The sequence below is a fragment of the Garra rufa genome, chromosome 13 (assembly GCF_049309525.1).
Source record: "Garra rufa chromosome 13, GarRuf1.0, whole genome shotgun sequence".
NCBI classification, from domain to species: domain Eukaryota; kingdom Metazoa; phylum Chordata; class Actinopteri; order Cypriniformes; family Cyprinidae; genus Garra; species Garra rufa.
The window spans coordinates 539376-557158 of NC_133373.1; the positions used below are offsets into that span (position 1 = coordinate 539376).

The 17783-nt window shown below is 38.4% G+C and overlaps 2 protein-coding genes across 2 annotated transcripts in view; both read right to left on the reverse strand.

Moving 5' to 3' along the window:
* slc16a10 (solute carrier family 16 member 10) overlaps positions 1-2088 on the reverse strand; it is a 32201-nt gene extending 30113 nt beyond the window's left edge. The window contains exon 1 of the mRNA XM_073853052.1: positions 1514-2088. Coding sequence (XP_073709153.1) covers positions 1514-1817 — 304 coding nt within the window. The 5' untranslated portion in view covers positions 1818-2088. The remainder of the gene's footprint in view (positions 1-1513) is intronic.
* A 2504-nt stretch (positions 2089-4592) lies between these two features.
* Positions 4593-11572, reverse strand: rpf2 (ribosome production factor 2 homolog). The gene is made up of 10 exons (XM_073853054.1): positions 11466-11572; positions 10326-10458; positions 9404-9441; positions 9292-9331; positions 9131-9212; positions 8014-8090; positions 7835-7934; positions 5955-6057; positions 5734-5878; positions 4593-5115 (listed from the first exon to the last, which is right to left on the reverse strand). The coding sequence occupies exons 1-10, from the start codon at positions 11486-11488 to the stop codon at positions 4939-4941; spliced, it is 918 nt and encodes a 305-aa protein (XP_073709155.1). The 5' UTR covers positions 11489-11572; the 3' UTR covers positions 4593-4938.
* Between the last annotated feature and the right edge of the window lie 6211 nt (positions 11573-17783).

Here is a 17783-nt window from a genome sequence, read left to right on the forward strand (position 1 = left end):
CTTCCTCAGGATTGTTCTCTTATTTTTTAAGTGCAAATGTCTAAAGATTCTTAAATCAAGATACATGCACTAAAGAAACAAAATTATATCAAATTACTTGTTGTCTGTAAAACTGATCAAAATTACGTGGGTTTATGCCCAAGTAAAACACATTTTCATACCCAATGACAGTGATTTGCTCTTGTTTTAACCATAAACTCATTTCATTTTGATCAATTTCTCAGAAAACAACACTTTATATCTTCATTTTGCATTTCAATTAAATGCATCTTGATTTAAGAACATTTGCACACTTATATAGAAAAACAAGACAAATATACTGCAGAGGATATTTATTTTTTTCACTGAATGCAACATTTAATGCTGTGACTATTTCAAGACTTTCTGCTCTTATTTACGTTTTCGTCTTTCTGATACAGTTTGAAGACCTAAAGAAACGCCAGTCAAATGCAGCATTAGATCTTCATCTCGTCATTGGTTTGTTCTGAGCTGTTTGAGTGTTCAGATGTAGATGATCTGTTCGGTCGGAACATCTCAAATAAACCGACGTTCACAGAGAATGATCTTAAAGCCTTTGATGGAACAGAACTGCTGTAAACACAAGATAACATCCCTCTGCACCAGCAGCTGTGTGTGGAGTATATGAGGACCAGCCGACTACAGTCAATGTTTAGTGGAAATGTGTTCATTTCAGCTAGAAACCGGAGTAAAGGAGTGATCTAGAGGTGAATGAATCACTGACAGAAACACACTAATGTGATGTGACTGAGAAACTGAGACCTGCACCTCATCGTCCTCTGGTGTGATCAAACAAAACACTTCATTTTAAAAGCAGAACTGACTCATTTCACTACATTCACCTCAGTAACAATAACACAACAACTACTAACACATCTCAGCTCAGTATATGGTGCTTTATAAATGCATTCAGCATATGGCATTGGCAGTACTGCTTTAAGACACGCTGTCGGACCGGGGCTAGTTGTCACATAGTGGAGTTTCTCTGGCAGTGCTTTTGAATGGCTGCTCAAATCCGATACAGTAACTCACACACACGAGAAGTGTTTTCTCACAACAAAGTCAAGTCAACGCGGGTTTTATTTCTACTGGAGAGGTTTTATTTGACCACCCACGGGTTGTTTTGTCTTTCACAGATCTCCGCATTTACGTTTATCACAACACGCTTTGTCTTCCTAATCTCGATTATTTTGCATGATTGTGTCTAAATAGAAACTGACCTGACTTTAATAAACCAATCCACTCTGACAAACATTTACTGGATAGAAACTGTGGCAAAGAGCTAGATATATGATCCGATTTCCTGACACCAAAGCACCGCGCTTTTCTTTATGACTTTGTGTTTCGAAAGTAGGCGAAGCGGTGTAATGTTTCCCTTCTCGAGGTGACGCGCGCTGCGTGCACGAGCCCCTCACTCTCTCTCAGTCAATCACACGTGGAGCGCTCCCGCGACTACCGATCACCGGCGCGCACGGAAGTGCCTGCGTTAAGTTACCTGTTCTGAAGCGGAGGTCGTCGTCGTCGTTGGAGCCGAACTTTTCGAGCAGAGCCACGAACATAATGCCGAACGCGTTCTGGATGCCGAACACCGAGCCGTTACACCACATCGAGGCCAGCATCACCACCCACCCCCATCCGCCCTCCGGGGGCTCGAACTCCTGCGGCGCTTTCTCCTCGCTCGCGGAGGCTTTGTAGTCGCCGTTCTCCTGCTTCGCCTCCGGCTCCGGCTCGTTCTCCACGTTCAGAGGCGCTGCCGCCTCCGCGGTGTCTTGAGTGGGTTCGGACTGAGTCTCGGTCATGCTGGTCCGGTCTGGATGTCCACTGGTGTGAATGCGGAGGCAGTAAGCTGAGGATCTTACACTACTGACTGACTGACTGCTGCTGCTGTTGCAATAACCTATAAATATAGATCGGGCTGCAGGGGCGGGGCTACAGACCCACCTCCCGAGTCTGGATCAGATGAAGCTCCTGCTGGAGGACAACTTCTGAGGATCGCATCTGGCCACACTGGGATCCCGCAGCTGCAACTGGACTCATCCTGTGAATCACCCCGATGAGTAAAAGCACGCATGGAACGCATGGCCATCGACATCAGCTCCAGCACAACAGGAGTGTATCTGCAGACTCACAGACTTAAAGTGTTGCACACAGAGACTCCAGCAGCTGGACTCAATCAGCCTACGTCACTGACTGACAGCCGCTGCACGCGCGCGCTCTCTGCTGTTCAAACACTGCACACGCACGCGCGCACACACACACACACACACACACACACACACACACACACACACACACACACACACACACACACACCGTTTAGTAAAATGATAGTTAACCCAAAAATGAAAATGAGCTCCCTGCTCACTCTCCGTTCATCCAAGATTAGGATGAGTTTGTTTCTTCATCAGATTTGAATAAATGTGTATCACCAGTGCATCCTCTGTAGTGAATGGGTGCCATCAGAATGAGAGTCCAAACAGCTGATAAAAACATCACAATAATCCACATCTCTCCAGTCCATCAGTTGAAACAAATCCATCATTAAGACATTTTTAACTAAAATCCAAGTCCATAATCCATAATAGCGCTTGCTCTCTGAAAAAGTGGTTTGGTCTGAATCAGGAGAGAAACCTGCACAGATCAAGCACCGTTTACAAGCCAAAACAGCTCTAAACAAATATGTGGCTGAAGTAGCACAGGTTTTATAGTAGTCCACATTTGAAGTGGATCAAAAAGTGATTCAGAGTTGTCCTAAGACAAGAATAGGCATTGCTTTGGTTTTAGGACAACTTTAATGAAAGGTTTATCAATTTCAAATGTTGACTATTGTATTTTAAGATTCTGTTCCATGAAGATATTTTGTAAATTTCCTGCTGTAAATATATCAAAACTTAATTTTTGATTAGTAATATGTAATAATGCATTGCTTTATTTGGACAACTTTAAAGGCAATTTTCTACCCCCCCAAATTTTTTTTGCACCCTCAGATTGCAGATTTTCAAACAGTTGTATCTCAGTCAAACACTGCCCTATCCTAACAAACCATACATCAATGGAAAACCTAGGGCTATTTATTCATCTTTCAGATGATGTGTAAATCTCAATTTCCAAAAATTGACACTTATAAGTGGTTTTGTGGTCCAGGGTCCACATGTGACTGGCTTTTTTGTGAGAGACAACAGGAGATGGACTTTTCCCCAGGAGGAAGCGTTATCATTGACTTTAACGTTAAAACATCTTAAAGATGAATTTATTCCAAACGTGCTGGTTCTCACTTCACAATGCAGTGATTCAGATTTCTGCACATGACACTGTTATACCAGTGGTGCAAATAAGTCTTAATACGTTTATGAGTCATTAAACACTCTTTCAAGGCACTGATTTATTCAGGAAGTTGTTTTCTCCTGTTCATGAATTAATTTTCTCTTGATCTCAAACAGCAATTGTTTGATTCTGAAACACAAGTCGACTGAACGCAACTTTGATGAACATCTGATGGACAGATAAACTGCGCCTGACATGAATATTTCAGCAAAAAGTTTGCTTTGCTTAATAATAAAATCTACAGTAAATACATGAGCATAGGCTAATACAGAATACAAACTGAAGCGTGTCCTAGATCAACAGCAGAATCCCTGCTTATTAACGAACAATCAAGTACTTGACATATGAGTCACGATAAAGATGAGTCTTAGAGCATGACAGATACACTCAAGCAAAGCAATCTCATTGATTCAAGCATTAACAATTCACCTGTTCAGCAATACTGCGCACGTTATAGCCATCAGGAAGACCAATATAAACTATGGATACTCAGATCTATCTATCATTTCTACTACTTTTCAGGGGTAAAGCATAAGCACAAGGTCATCCAGTCAAAATCAGTAGCCTAGTTAATAAAGTGTCCTGGACATTAATGATATAATTGATGTTAAAATTAGTGGTTGACATTTTAAAAAGTGACTCCAAGGTCCAAGTTTAACTTTAAACACACAATTTGCAACAACATGTATTATTACTACGTGGTTTTAAGTGTTTTATGATGATATTGACATTTATATTTTTCATTTGAATTAGTCACTGCTGTTTCAACCATTCTTTAATTTGTAAAATAAAATTCTGAAGTAAAAAACCAAAGTCATTTTGAGTTTTATACTAATAACTAAATAGTTTTTAGACTAATAGCCCAAGAATATTCTGATGTTAATACTTTTTATGAGAAAAATTTAACTTCAGAATTTTGTAAATCAGAAATTATTTTTAAGGATGCCTGTGGTAAATATTAATAAGAGAAATGCAAGTTAAAATAACGTTTTTCATTCGTTTATCTAAAAAAAAAAAGACGTTTATAAATAATCATATTGCAATCAAAGCCTGATTTGTTTATTGCTCACTTTGATTAAGCCTCATTTGTTTTATGGGGGCAGCTCACAGTAATAATAATGCTTAATAATCAGAATAGACAACTGTAGATATATCTATAACAGCAGAGTTCTCACACTGAGCTTCAAAGAGCTGCTAGAGACTGAAAAATGTGTGCGAGTTAAAAAAAAAAGATATCAAGATTGAAGATGAATTAAATACAGAGTTTTAACTTTTTTGGGCATTTTTTTATTTTATAATAAAGCCTAGATGAGATTTCATCAGGTCAGAACATTACATTTGCAAAAAAAATAATGTTTAATTGTTAAATTGATTTGGGTTTGAGTCATGAGTTCATCAAGCAGAAGATGAAAGCAGCGTCACGGTCTGAACACACATCTGCAGTTTCCTGTTCCTGTTTCTGTGCTGCTGGAGGATTGGCCACATCATCAGACACACGTCGAGTAGAAGAGTGTCTGAAAACACGTTTGGAGTGGTCCGTCCGGCTCTGCTGTTTGAGGATGTTCATCTCTGATTGGTTCATGTGTGTCTCTGGTGTCACTCGTCTGTTCGTGGTGTTTTGGCCTCTGGTGTCTCTGCCGTCTGCTCTCCTCTCCTCTTCTTCAGGCCCTTCATCTTGCGCGTCTGGAGTTTGTCCAGGTTCTGCTTCTGCATGTGTATGCGGCCGAATCTGGTGCCGAAGGTATCATGGGAAATGTTCTTCTTCTTCTTGGGCTGCAGGTGAAACAGAAGCACAGATCAGCTCTGACATATGAGGATGTTTTGTGTGTTTCTACTAGTGGAGAACACTCCGGAGTGTCCAGATAATGTCTGATCTTGATCTGAAGTTCTCAGTTTAGGGATTTAGACCAATAATATCATTAGCCTGACAGATAAACAGCTCTGTGAGGCGATGGAGCTTGAACGTCATGCTCATACCTCTGTTTTATTTAATACTGAAAGCAGGAGAATTAGAAAATGGTACATTTTTCATTTTGTCAAAAAACAATGGATATATAAAGTTGTGACAACCGTATTTGCCTCCAGCCTGATTATCCTCAGTTATGTACTTCATTTCATTCCTAAATAGTTTTAGTTCTTCAAATGAAATACAACACAAAGACGGCGTGGTTTTTTGGAGTCCAAGAGCCTCTCCAATAGCTTGAACTCTTATAAGATTGAGGTTTTTCATTTACCATCTTCTCTCTTTCACCGCTGGTGTAGTGGTAATATTATCCTTTGAAAACTGTATTTGTGTCTACTCAGGTTAATGCCTTAATGTTAGAGTTTTATTTCTGAAACAATTTAGTATGAGGTACAGGGCTCACACAGGTGTGTGTGTGTGTGTGGTACCTTGACTCCTCTGGGCTGTCTGTGAGCGGTCTTGTAGAGGTCGTCTGAGGCCATGTGGTTTCTCCTCATGACGAAGTCAAAGGAAGGGCCCATCTCCTCCAGCTCGATGCGGGGCGTGCGACAGCCGGACTTCTTCAGCAGCACTCTGTGAACACAAGCAGAGCGTCAGGTGAGCGTCTGTGGTCCTGATCTGTGGCGATCTGACGTATGGTGTGTTTTACTTGTAGCTGCGCATGTAGATCTTGCCCTCCAGCGCCGTGAAGTGAAGCACGTGCTCCAGTCCGGCCAGACGCACCGCTGGTACTCGCGGCCCACAGAAGAAATCTGACACACAGAGAGACAGAGCAGACGAGGAGTTACAGACGAGGCTCACGTGATGCTGCTCTACGCTCCAGGGTCTGATCATTTACATCAGCTCACTCTTTAAGTGGTGCTTCTCAAACGGCATAAAAATACATATCATAAAAACAAAACATAGCCTGCTTATTCTGACTTTTATTTATTAAAATATGCAAAAAGAAAAGTGATAATATTAAATATGATTATTTTATTATTAAAAATGTCGTTAAAAACAAGGTAACATCTAGTGGTTTGAAGGACAGTGGCAAAGATAGATTTTTAGGGCTGCATTGTGATCTTTAAACAGTCTTTCAATGTCATCTAATGATTCTTGATCTAAATATGTCATATTATACAATGACATTACTTCTGTAAATTGTGATAATGTACTGTAAAATGTACAAATTTTCCCCCTCACAAAAATATATATATATATATATTTTTAATCTTTGTTTTTGTGCTTTAAAACCCCTTTTGTCTTTGCCATGTATGTTAATTATTTTCACACTGCTGTTCAAAAGTTTAGGATCAGTTAGATTTTAACTTTTTTTTAAAGGAAGATTCTTTTGCTCAAAGCTGCATTTATTTCATTAGAAATGAAAAACAAAACAGTATTATTCTTAAATATTATTTCAATGTAAAAAAACCATTATCTATGCGAATATATTTTTGATGTAAAGCTGAATTGTCAGCATCATTACTCCAGTCTTCAGTCTCACATGAGCTAATATGGTTCTAATTTGCTGATTTATTATCAACGTTGGAAACAGTTGAGCTGCTTAATATTTTGTTGGAACCTGTGACATGTTTTTCAGGATTCTTTGATGAATTAAAAAAATTTTTTTTTTTTAACTTTTGTAACAATATAATCTACCACTTAAAAGTTTGTGGTCAGTACATTTTCATTCTTTCTTTTTGAATACTTTTATTTAGCAAGGATGTCTTAAATTAATAAAAGTGACAGCAAAGACTTTATTATTGATAATAAAAGTAATAAATCAACATATTAAACTGATTTCAGAAGGATTGTGTAATAATGAAGACTGGAGTAATGGCTGGTGAAAATTCAGCTTTGCATCACAGAAATAAAATTATATTTTAAAATATATTAAAATAGAAAATCATTATTTTAAACTCTAATAATATTCGACAATATTACAGTTTATGTAATATTATGTATATGTATACAATATTACTGTATGTATATAATATATTCCGGTTTTCAGGTAATAATATTCAAGTTTGAGTTTATCTTAAATGAAACAAAACTTTTAAAATTGACTTCTTTAAAAATAGTTTGTTTATAATTTAGCACCATGCCAGCTACCACAGACATAATGAACTAATAAAAAAAATAAATAAAAAAAATAACATTAATAGGGTTTTAAATTTTATGTTTGATAAAAATAAAAACACAAAACACAAAAAGACAGTAAGCAAAAAAATATGACCAACAACAGAATAAAAATGACAAAAAAGAATAACCTTTTATCATCTACGGAAAGCATTTTGCATTTCTTTCTCTTTTTCCAAAACACACACATAGAAACGTCTCTGTCTAATAACGTTATGTGTCACTGGCTCAGTCCTCTGCTCCTATCTCTAAAATGATGTTTGGAAAGAGCAACCGAGGCTTGAAATGAGATGAGTAAGAAATGAAGGACAAAACCTGACCAATGTCTCAAACATCTGCACAATGTGTTGAGGTAATGACTTGATCACTGATGTCTGAAGTCAGATGTGTGTTTGTGAAATAAATCACCTGTCAGCAGGTTCCTCAAGCGCTGATGCTCACGGTCCGTCTCGAACAGCTCCCCGGCGAACACCAGCAGCGGTTTGGAGCCCTCTGCACACTTGTCCTTCTACACAAACACACAGAAGCTCAGTTTAGACGCGTCACACACAGACAATAACACCCATGAATCATCACTGCAGACGTACCTTCACATCCCTCAGAGACACGAACTTCTCGATGCCCAGCTCGAACATGTCCAGCACGTGGAAATCAAACATGCGTCCTGTGACCCAAACAGACAAACATCAACACACACACTTCGTTTAACCAAGAACTAGGGATGCACCCAATGTTCGGCAACCGAAATTATCACTGAAAATAAGGGAAAAGACCAAATAAAAGATAGCGAACAATGAGGTGACGTGGTCAAATAGAGGTGAGCACTAATGCAGCAAACATGAAGCATTTAAAACTGTCCGAGAAAGAGGCAAAAATCATTCCCAGCAGCGACAGCGACAGACTGTTTAGTGTCGCATCGCATGTCTTCATGAGGAGAGAAAGGTTACTGTATGATGACTGAAATCATCCATTAGTCGATCAACTCCAGAACGTTCTGTTGTCTAATACACCAGACACCAATTGTGTTTATTCTGACAGCAGCTCCTTAGCCAGGGTTCAAAGACCAAAGATGACAATCATTCACAAATCTGCTGCTGCCAGCAAACACTAGGACTGAGCTCTTCTTGTGGGTTTACCACTAAATAAAAGACAACATTCAGAAATGTTAGTATTGGCATTTTACTGCTGTTCTGTCAAATGAAAATGAAAAAGACAAAAATAATGCTAACAATCATTCCAACAGCTCTATTAATACATTTATTCTTACATTGTCCTTTGCTCATCAAGGCTGCATTTATTTGTACATTAAAAACACATGCCTGATTCAAGAAGAGGGTCTTAAAAATGGCCAAACAATATTATTTTACTAACTTACTAATTTTAAGTTAAGTTGTGGTTTGTTTATAGGATATAACATCTACTAGAATGTTAAAAATGTTAAAAATATTCAGTGTTAAGAAAATATTTTTAAATTCTTGTTTTGTGATTGACTTTTTTCTTTGAAAAGCAAAACAAAACTGTAAAAAGCAAATATTAGCCATTTAATTTATGCAATGGTGAAAAAAATTGGCAAAATACATGGGGTGAAAACATAAAAAAAACGTGTTCGGTAATTGTGTAATTTTATTTGGCTTCGGCCAAGGTTCATTTGGGTGCATCCCACATTAGAACACTGATATTTCAGCTTTAACTGAACTCACGCACCAAATATGAGATTGTTGGGCCTCTTCTTGTTGTGAGAGCCGAACAGAAACAAAGAACAGTCTGTTTTCTTAGAGAAGAATTCCTGGAGGAAACAAAGACATGAACGTTAGTGTCTGAGGATGTGATGATGTTACGCTGACAGTGATGAATGAAGAGCTCACCAGAGCCGTGGAGTCCTCAAACGGCCGCACCATGTTCTTCCTGACGACAAACAATCACACATTACACTCACAACACACTCAAACTCAAACTGATCCTGTGCTGCACACTTACCTCTTGTAGAGCACAGCGTTGGGCTTCTTCAGCGCGTACTGAGAACCACACACAGAGGAAGAAACACTCATATTAGGGCTGTGCAATTAATCGAAATTCAGTTTCAATTTCGATTTCTGCTTCAAACGATCATGAAAATACAGTAATGGAGATGGCGATTATTGTGCTTCATTCCACCCTCTTTCCAGTGGTGCGCTTTCACTCCTCCATAAAAGCCTAATTTCACATCAGCAAAATCATGTAACGTGACTTTCATAAAACAAGACGTGCTTGATTCATTAATGTATCTTTGATGTTGTTTTTTTAATAGTGTGTGAGAAAACAGAGACGGAGCAGAATACAGACATGTAAAGTTAACTTTTAGCTCAAGGTACACCTAAACGCTCAAATACACACAACAATATTTCAGAACGAGGCGTTTGGTGATTATTGATGTAAACCCTTGTCAGTTCTGTCTTAAATGATCATAAACAGTTGAAAATGAAAACCTGTGTAACAGTATATTAGTGGCTCTTAAATCAGCAACAAATAATCTTCCTCCTGCCGTCTCTGTGCTTAATATGAATAAAACAAACAGAAAAATCACTCTCTGCTCTTGAATGAAGGACTTTTGTAGTTTTAATAAGAAACAAAGCATGTTTAACTATTACATTGAAGACACCGTTTTATTTTACATTCAAATAATTATATTCAATTTCTGCAGTATTGTTAGACTACTTTAGACTTGCATAAAAGCATTTCTTTTTTTGTTTGTTTTTCTGCTGTATTGCTATCTTTAAATGAATCACTAATATAAAGTTTTGGACCCAGACATAATCGTGTTAAATAATCATGATTACAATATTGACCAAAATAGTGGTGATTATGATTTCTGCCATAATGGAGCAGTGAATAATCTCATGATGACAGAGAGGCATCTCACCACGTCCTTCAGCGCCTGAGAGACCGTCTGGCTGGTGTTTCCTCCTTTGATGATCATGCTGTTCTTCAGGCCCTCGATCAGCTTGGGCTCTCGGCTCTCCAGGAAGCGTTTGGAGCGCTTCGTCTTGGGTTTCCTGGAGGAACAACACATAGACAATCACTCACCAACACAGCACACGCGACATTACATTTACATTGACTTCTGTTGTTTTTCAACTGATCTGTTAACGTTGATGCATTTTCACAATTTTAAATGATTTCTGTCAAAGTAGAAACACAAACATGTTTATTTCACTATATCAGTGAGCCCATCTCTCATTGGCTTCATTTGTTTTTCCTTCAAGTTCTTTCATTATATTCTTATGTCCTAATCTAACCTCCTAAATGTCCTAAAACAAAACCCTCAACTCCCAGAAACATGACTGGACTGATTTATAGGCCTTTTAAAGGTGTTTTATTATATGTGTGTGGACACTGGCCTCAAATACAATCAAGCCTGTGTATAAACACAGATAAACGGGTTTAAGCATAAAAACAATAAGTCTAATAGTGCTTTAAACTGATGGGTTTTTTTTCCCAAATAAGCTTTCTGTTTTAATTTAATTGCATTTTTATTTTTCTGAGCAAAAATACATGTCATACATTTTTCCCTACATAGTTACAACAAAAATCAATTTATGACATATTAAAAGATGAATTACTTTCACCCCAAATACTAATTAGTTGTAATTCTACATTTTGTAAATTTGTCACTATCTTAGGTTTTGCCCACTTGTCCACAAGAATATTTTACTTATATAAAGCACTTAAAACGTAATATGGTCGCATATTCTTTTATATATTTTCTAACATGTGCAAGTTTTTACACATAAATACTGTTCCACTGAATGACAATGTGACATTATTTCAACCAAATTTAGACATTTGAAACCTTAGAAGTAGACACTTTACTTACATTTAATGTGCTTTTTACAGACATAAAATCACTTTTGTACATTTCTTTCTATCTGAAACATTGTTGCTTCACGTGTTCAGCTGTTTCTGACTAACACAAGAGTAACTTACAGCCACCAAACTAATAAACAGCAGGATTCCCTGAAGCGATGATACTAAACGTTAAATATTGACGAGGTTTACTTACACGATTCCGTCTAAATGTGTCATGATGTTAGATCTGAAGCAGAGATGGAAACACGTGAAAGTGAACACAGTGAAGCCGGAGAAACAACACCAACTTCCCGCTGGAGCCCGGAAGTTCTTCTTCTTTGACTGTTTTATGGCGGTTGGCAAACCAGCTGATTGGTGCATTTACCGCCACCAACTGGACAGGAGTGTGGAGCGTTGATTAGGAGTTAGTGAGAAAAAGGAGGGGAACAAAAAGAAAACCATTATAAAATTATTACTTCAATCTGAGCCTATATTCTGTGGCCAGTTTCTGTTTTTGTTACTGTCATGTCCTTGGTTCCTGAATTGTTTAGTAGGGGTGGACAGATCGATTCAAATACCGATTTCAATATCCACCCCTGTTGCTTAATGATTCTTAAAGGATAACTATTGCCAAAATGCAACTTGGGCTGTTTTTTTTTTTTTTTTACTGTAAACGAGACAAACTTATATCTAAAAGCATAATTACGACAAACGAGCCGTTTTTGAGATTGACTGTGATTTCGTTTTGTGGTCAATGGCCGGTGAATGGGAGAACTAGGGGCATAACTTTGAGCGCATCAAAATCTATATTTTACAACACTAAGAAGGCTCGACACACCATGAAACTTTGCTGGAAGTATCGTCTGGGTCTCTACACATGAACTCCAGCATTGAGAACATTGTTTGTGTACACAGAGTTTACTAAAAAGAAAGTTTTTGAACAACTCACTTTCACTGTTTGAGTTTCCGCTCGCAGCCGTCTTGCCAGTCAAGAAATGTCCATCTCCGAATGCGAATGAATGGACTCCATAGGATGAAATATTAGGCTTATATGAGGCTCTTTTTACAACTAGAAGGCTAATATTGTTTTTCACTTGCGACAAAACAACGAATTAGTCGTGCATTCATATGGAAATATGCTATATATATATAGTATAGTACACAATTATGTTCATTAAAATATGTTGCTATTTACAGTACCTTATTCTTTGATGCAAAAGTAAGCATATGGGCAAGACTTCATTAGCCGTTACAGGGAAATAACGAGAAGAACAACAATGTGCAACAATTTGTACAGCTAAAATAGCTGGAATGAGGATGAGACCAGAAGCCAGAACCATAAAATCATAAAACTTACAAATGGCCACATCCACTCTTAACAGGATGTTTTTTTATCTTTTATGTTCCAAAGGTTGTAGGTATAAACTATGTGTGTAATGTACATACAGTAAGGGAGATCTTGACAAAATATCACGTGTAGTAAGCCAGTCTTGTATCTATAAATGTACTACAGCCTTTATTGATTTATTATTGAGAAGTAAAATTGGATATGTCAGGCCACTAAACTTGCTTTTTTTCTGGTGCGGACTCAAAATGAGGCATTTCCCCTCACCCCTTAACAACCTCAGACCAATATAATCATTTGATAAATGTCAAGTGCTGTTACAGCAACAGTTATAAATTCTTAGCAGCCATTGGCTGTTAACTTTTAAAAAGACACTCAAACCTTAAATGGCCCATTTTACCTGATTTCCCAATTTGCCTGATATCACCCTATAGAAGATTGTGTTTTTGACACACACACACACACACACACACACAGAGAGAGAGAGAGAGATAAGTTGCGTATGTGCCAAGTTGTATTTTTTATTATTAGCTGCATTCATTAATAGCCTAATATAAAATGCTGGTAAATAAAGCTAGATTTTTACCAACATAAATATATATCTGAAAGCTATTTAGTTCCTCTCGCTCCATACTTTAAATATAACAATATTAAAAATAATAATAATAAAAAATAAAAATCATACATAGTAAGCCTAAGTGTAGCTAAACATCAAGCCAAAACAAATTCAGTGCTGACACTGAAACGGCATTGGGCTCAGTTAGCCTACCTCTCTTATTCATCTTGAATCCACTCAATAATTCAGTGCTGACTAGACGGATGCACTGTTATTTCATCTACAGTCAAAAACCTGGGTGTTATATTAGACAGCAACCTGTCTTTTGAAAATCATATTTCTCATGTTACTAAAACAGCATTCTTCCATCTTAGAAACATTGCTAAGCTACGGAACATGTTACCTGTTTCTGATGCAGAAAAGTTAGTTCATGCATTCATGACGTCTAGACTGGACTATTGTAATGCACTACTAGCTGGTTGTCCTGCTTCTTCAATAAATAGCTACAGGTGTCCAAAATGCAGCTGCTAGAGTCCTTACCAGGTCAAGAAAATATGATCATATTACCCCAATTTTACAGTCTCTGCACTGGCTACCTATTAGGTTCCGTATCACTTACAAAATATTACTTCTTACCTATAAGGCCCTTAATGGTTTAGCTCCTGCATACCTAACTAGTCTCCTACTACGCTACAATCCCTCACGCTCCCTAAGGTCGCAAAACTCTGGACTTTTAGTAGTACCTAGGATAGCAAAGTCCACTAAAGGAGGGAGAGCCTTTTCACATTTGGCTCCTAAACTCTGGAATAGCCTTCCTGATAACGTTCGGGGTTCAGACACACTTTCTATGTTTAAATCTAGATTAAAGACTCATCTCTTTAGTCAAGCATTCACATAATGTATCTCATAACGTTGTACTTCAGTTACATCTGATCAAATGCAGATCAACATTCTTCAGCTAGGGCTAAACACATCATTTTTGTTTGGTTGGAAGTTGGAACAGCAGCTACACTAATTATTTCTCTATTTGTTTCTCTGTTTCTGCCACAGGATTTCCATCCCGTGGTAACTAGGAATTACACAAGATTCAGTCTGGATTCAGAAGAAGAGATGATGCCGACCCCTCAGAGGACCGCAGATGATGCCAGCCTTGAAACAACATACAGTACAGCACTACATCATTTTCCTACAAGTTTGATCACAGCACATAACCATTGCAATTAGTGTTCATCATCTGTTTGATTACACAGTTACTGATTTTAACATTTATATCATATGTACATCGACTTAACATACAGTATTCACCACTAATAAGCTACTAAAAATATTGTAGTAGCCTAAACCTTTGTACAGCTGCTTTGCAACGATTTGTATTGTGAAAAGCGCTATACAAATAAACTTGAATTGAATTGAATAATATTTCCATATATATGATGTGTTTGGATGTTGAACTATTATTTAATACGCACTGAACTTCACTCCAACGCATGTAAATCATCAAATCAACAATCATCTCATGCGCAATGTTTTCTGAGTGAACACAATAGATTGTACTTTGGACTATTGAGCAGTGTAACTTTTTTATATGTTTGGTTGGCTTGTTTTATTTTGATAATGGACAATTCCAGAATACATGTAAAGAGGATTCAGGGTTTTTTTTAAACAGAAAGAACAGTTGGTATTAATATCATTCTTACGTCTTTTACGAAAGCACTTTTCTGGGTCAAATCTATGAATTAATTTACATGCAATTTCTCTTATTTTGTTAGTATTTGTAATGAGGTGATGACCAAACTTTCTTCCAGGGAATATCATTTGCAAAACTATACCAATAAGAGATTACATAAGGCACAGAAATATATCTGAAACTAAAGTTAAATTTTCTTCTTATTTGTACATTTAGAGGACGAAAGGCACTGTTTACCTACAAATGTTTTACAAAGATCTGCTAAGTGACAGGAAATGGCAAGAAACCCATGTGGCACTGAGTTTTGTGTTTCTACAATAGATTCTCATTATTCCAGATCAGATATGAGTGAGGTGTGAAACTTAAACTTTGTCCCCAGATTCTGGCAGCAGTGGTGAACGCACGTGCTGTCACTGTCAGAGGAAGCGCAGGTGAGTCGATGCCACAGGTGACTTACGCATTCATATTTCTCCTGATTGACGTGTGTTTTTTGATGTGTTCGATATTTTTATTTTTAAGCAAATGCAGTGGTTTTGTTGCTTGTTCGTCTTGTTTGTCTCTGATTCATTGTAGCATTTGTGTTACTAACATTGTGTATTTGAGTGAATGCCACCGTGGTTCTCCTGTCTCTCCGACTCTCAGGATCCGTTCAGCTGAATGATTAGTTTGTGATTTGCAGTCAGAGTAAGTGTTGGAGATCTCTCTCTTCTGTCTGTTCATCTTCATCATGGATGACACACAAACACCCCGAGATCAGGATTGTTCTCCAGGATGCAGGTACTTTGAATACATACTATATAATAACTCTAAAAAAAGGCAAGACCATAAAGAGACATCAGAAAATTTATTTTTTGCTATTTTCTGTTTATTAACTAGTTTGTTGTAAGAGTAAATAGTAAACAAACTCCTGTGGACTTTGAACCTCGCTACTGCTTTCTTCTCCATTTTCCACACTGCACCCTACTGGGCAGAAACAGAATCAGGGATTTAAACTGATGCCAATCATTACTATATAGTTTAACATAGAGGAAACAATAAAAAAAAAACAGCTGGCATCTTGATCTTATCAGAACACAACTCAACAATGAGCAACAACCAATATCTTTTATATGGATAAACACTGCCTGGAAACGGTTCACTTCAGATTACTGCACATTTTAGTTTAATTTCTGACAGTCATGTTATAAAAACATGAATGTTTATTTCTTTTAATGCGGTGCACTGTCGCCCTTTCTACGTAAAAATCAGTCAAATCATGTAACGTGAATGTCGTATAGTCTCTGGCTTCAGACCAAAAAAAAAAAGCGAGTTGAAAGCACACCTGTCAGGGATCAGACAGGATTCAAATGCGGATTCAAATAGTGATTTTATTGAAGCAATAATCTGTGGAAGTGAGAAGCTTCAGCAGACAGTCTGTGCTCAAAAATAGTCTTCAAGCTCCCGGTGAGTGGGTGATGGTGGCCAACAAAGCCGCATGAGAACAGCGGTGACAAAGTGCGGGAGAACAAACTGGCAGCTACAAAGCACTCGAGTCTGAGCGAGACAAGACAGGACAGGACAGAACAGAACTAAAGTAACTAGATTTTGGCAGTCAGGACAAATGGCAAAACCACAACAGTCTGACAAGGGACAGAGAAACACGAGGAGTAATATAGGGAGAAAATAATGAGCAGAACAAGAACCCGGTGTGAGAGAAGATGAGCTAACAAGCAGGTAACGAGGGGGGCGGGGAACATCCACATAAACAATAGCACATGGCGAGCTGTCAAAACAAAAATCTATTTTTTGGAGCTCAGGATCTGGAACCAACAGCACAGGTGCAGAGATAAAACGGGACTTTAAAGAATCAAAGGCTACCTGAGCATCTTGATTCCACCTGAAGGACACCTTGGTGGAGGTTAACGTTGTAAGCGGTACAGCGATCTGACCAAAATTCCTGATGTACCACCTACAAACATTGGCGAACCCCAGGAAATGCTGCAGGGCCTTACGGGACTCTATCTTAGCAGAGTCTGGTTTGATCCCCCTAGAGGAAATGATGTGACCAAGGGACATAACAGACTCGGTGTGGAATTCGCACTACTCTGCCTTGACAAACAACTGGTTCTCCAATAGACGCTGGAGGACCCGTCTAACGTGCTGGGTGTGTAATTGGAGAGAGGGAGAAAATATTTGAATATCATCCAAATACACAAAGACAAATTGTTTGATCATGTCACCAAGAACGTTATTTACGAGTCCTTGAAAGACAGCAGGAGCATTGGTAAGACCGAACGAGAGAACCAAATACTCATAGTGTCCCGAGCGGGTGTTAAAGGCCGTCTTGCACTCATCCCCCTCCCGTATCCGCACCAGATGGTAGGCGTTGCGGAGCTCTAATTTGGCGAAGACCTGAGCTCCCTGCAATAACTCAAAAGCAGAAGACATTAAAGGTAGGGAATACCGGTTCTTAACAGTAATGTCGTTCAATACAGGGACGCAGGGAGCCGTCTTTCTTCTGAACGAAGAAAAACTCCACACCAGCGGGAGAGGAGAAATGACGAATGAGCCCAACATGCAGAGATTCACGTATATACTTGTCCATGGCCTCCCTTTCAGGACCAGAAAGGGAATACAGTCGACCTCTAGGCGGAGAAGTGTCCGGGAGAAGGTCTATGGCACAGCCATAGGGGCGATGCGGAGGGAGCGAGGTGGCCCAGGACTTGCTAAAGACCGAACGGAGATCGCAGTACTCCGCCAGGACACGAGTCAGGTCCAGAAGATCTTCCTGCGGAACACAAGACACAGAGACAGGAGGAAATGCAGCACCCAAACATGAAACATGACAGGACTGGCTCCAGGCTAAAATAACCTGCGGGTTATGCTGTAGCAGCCACGGGTAACCTAATATTAAAGGAGCCTTAGGGGAATCAATTATAAACAGTTCAATGTCTTCATGGTGGTT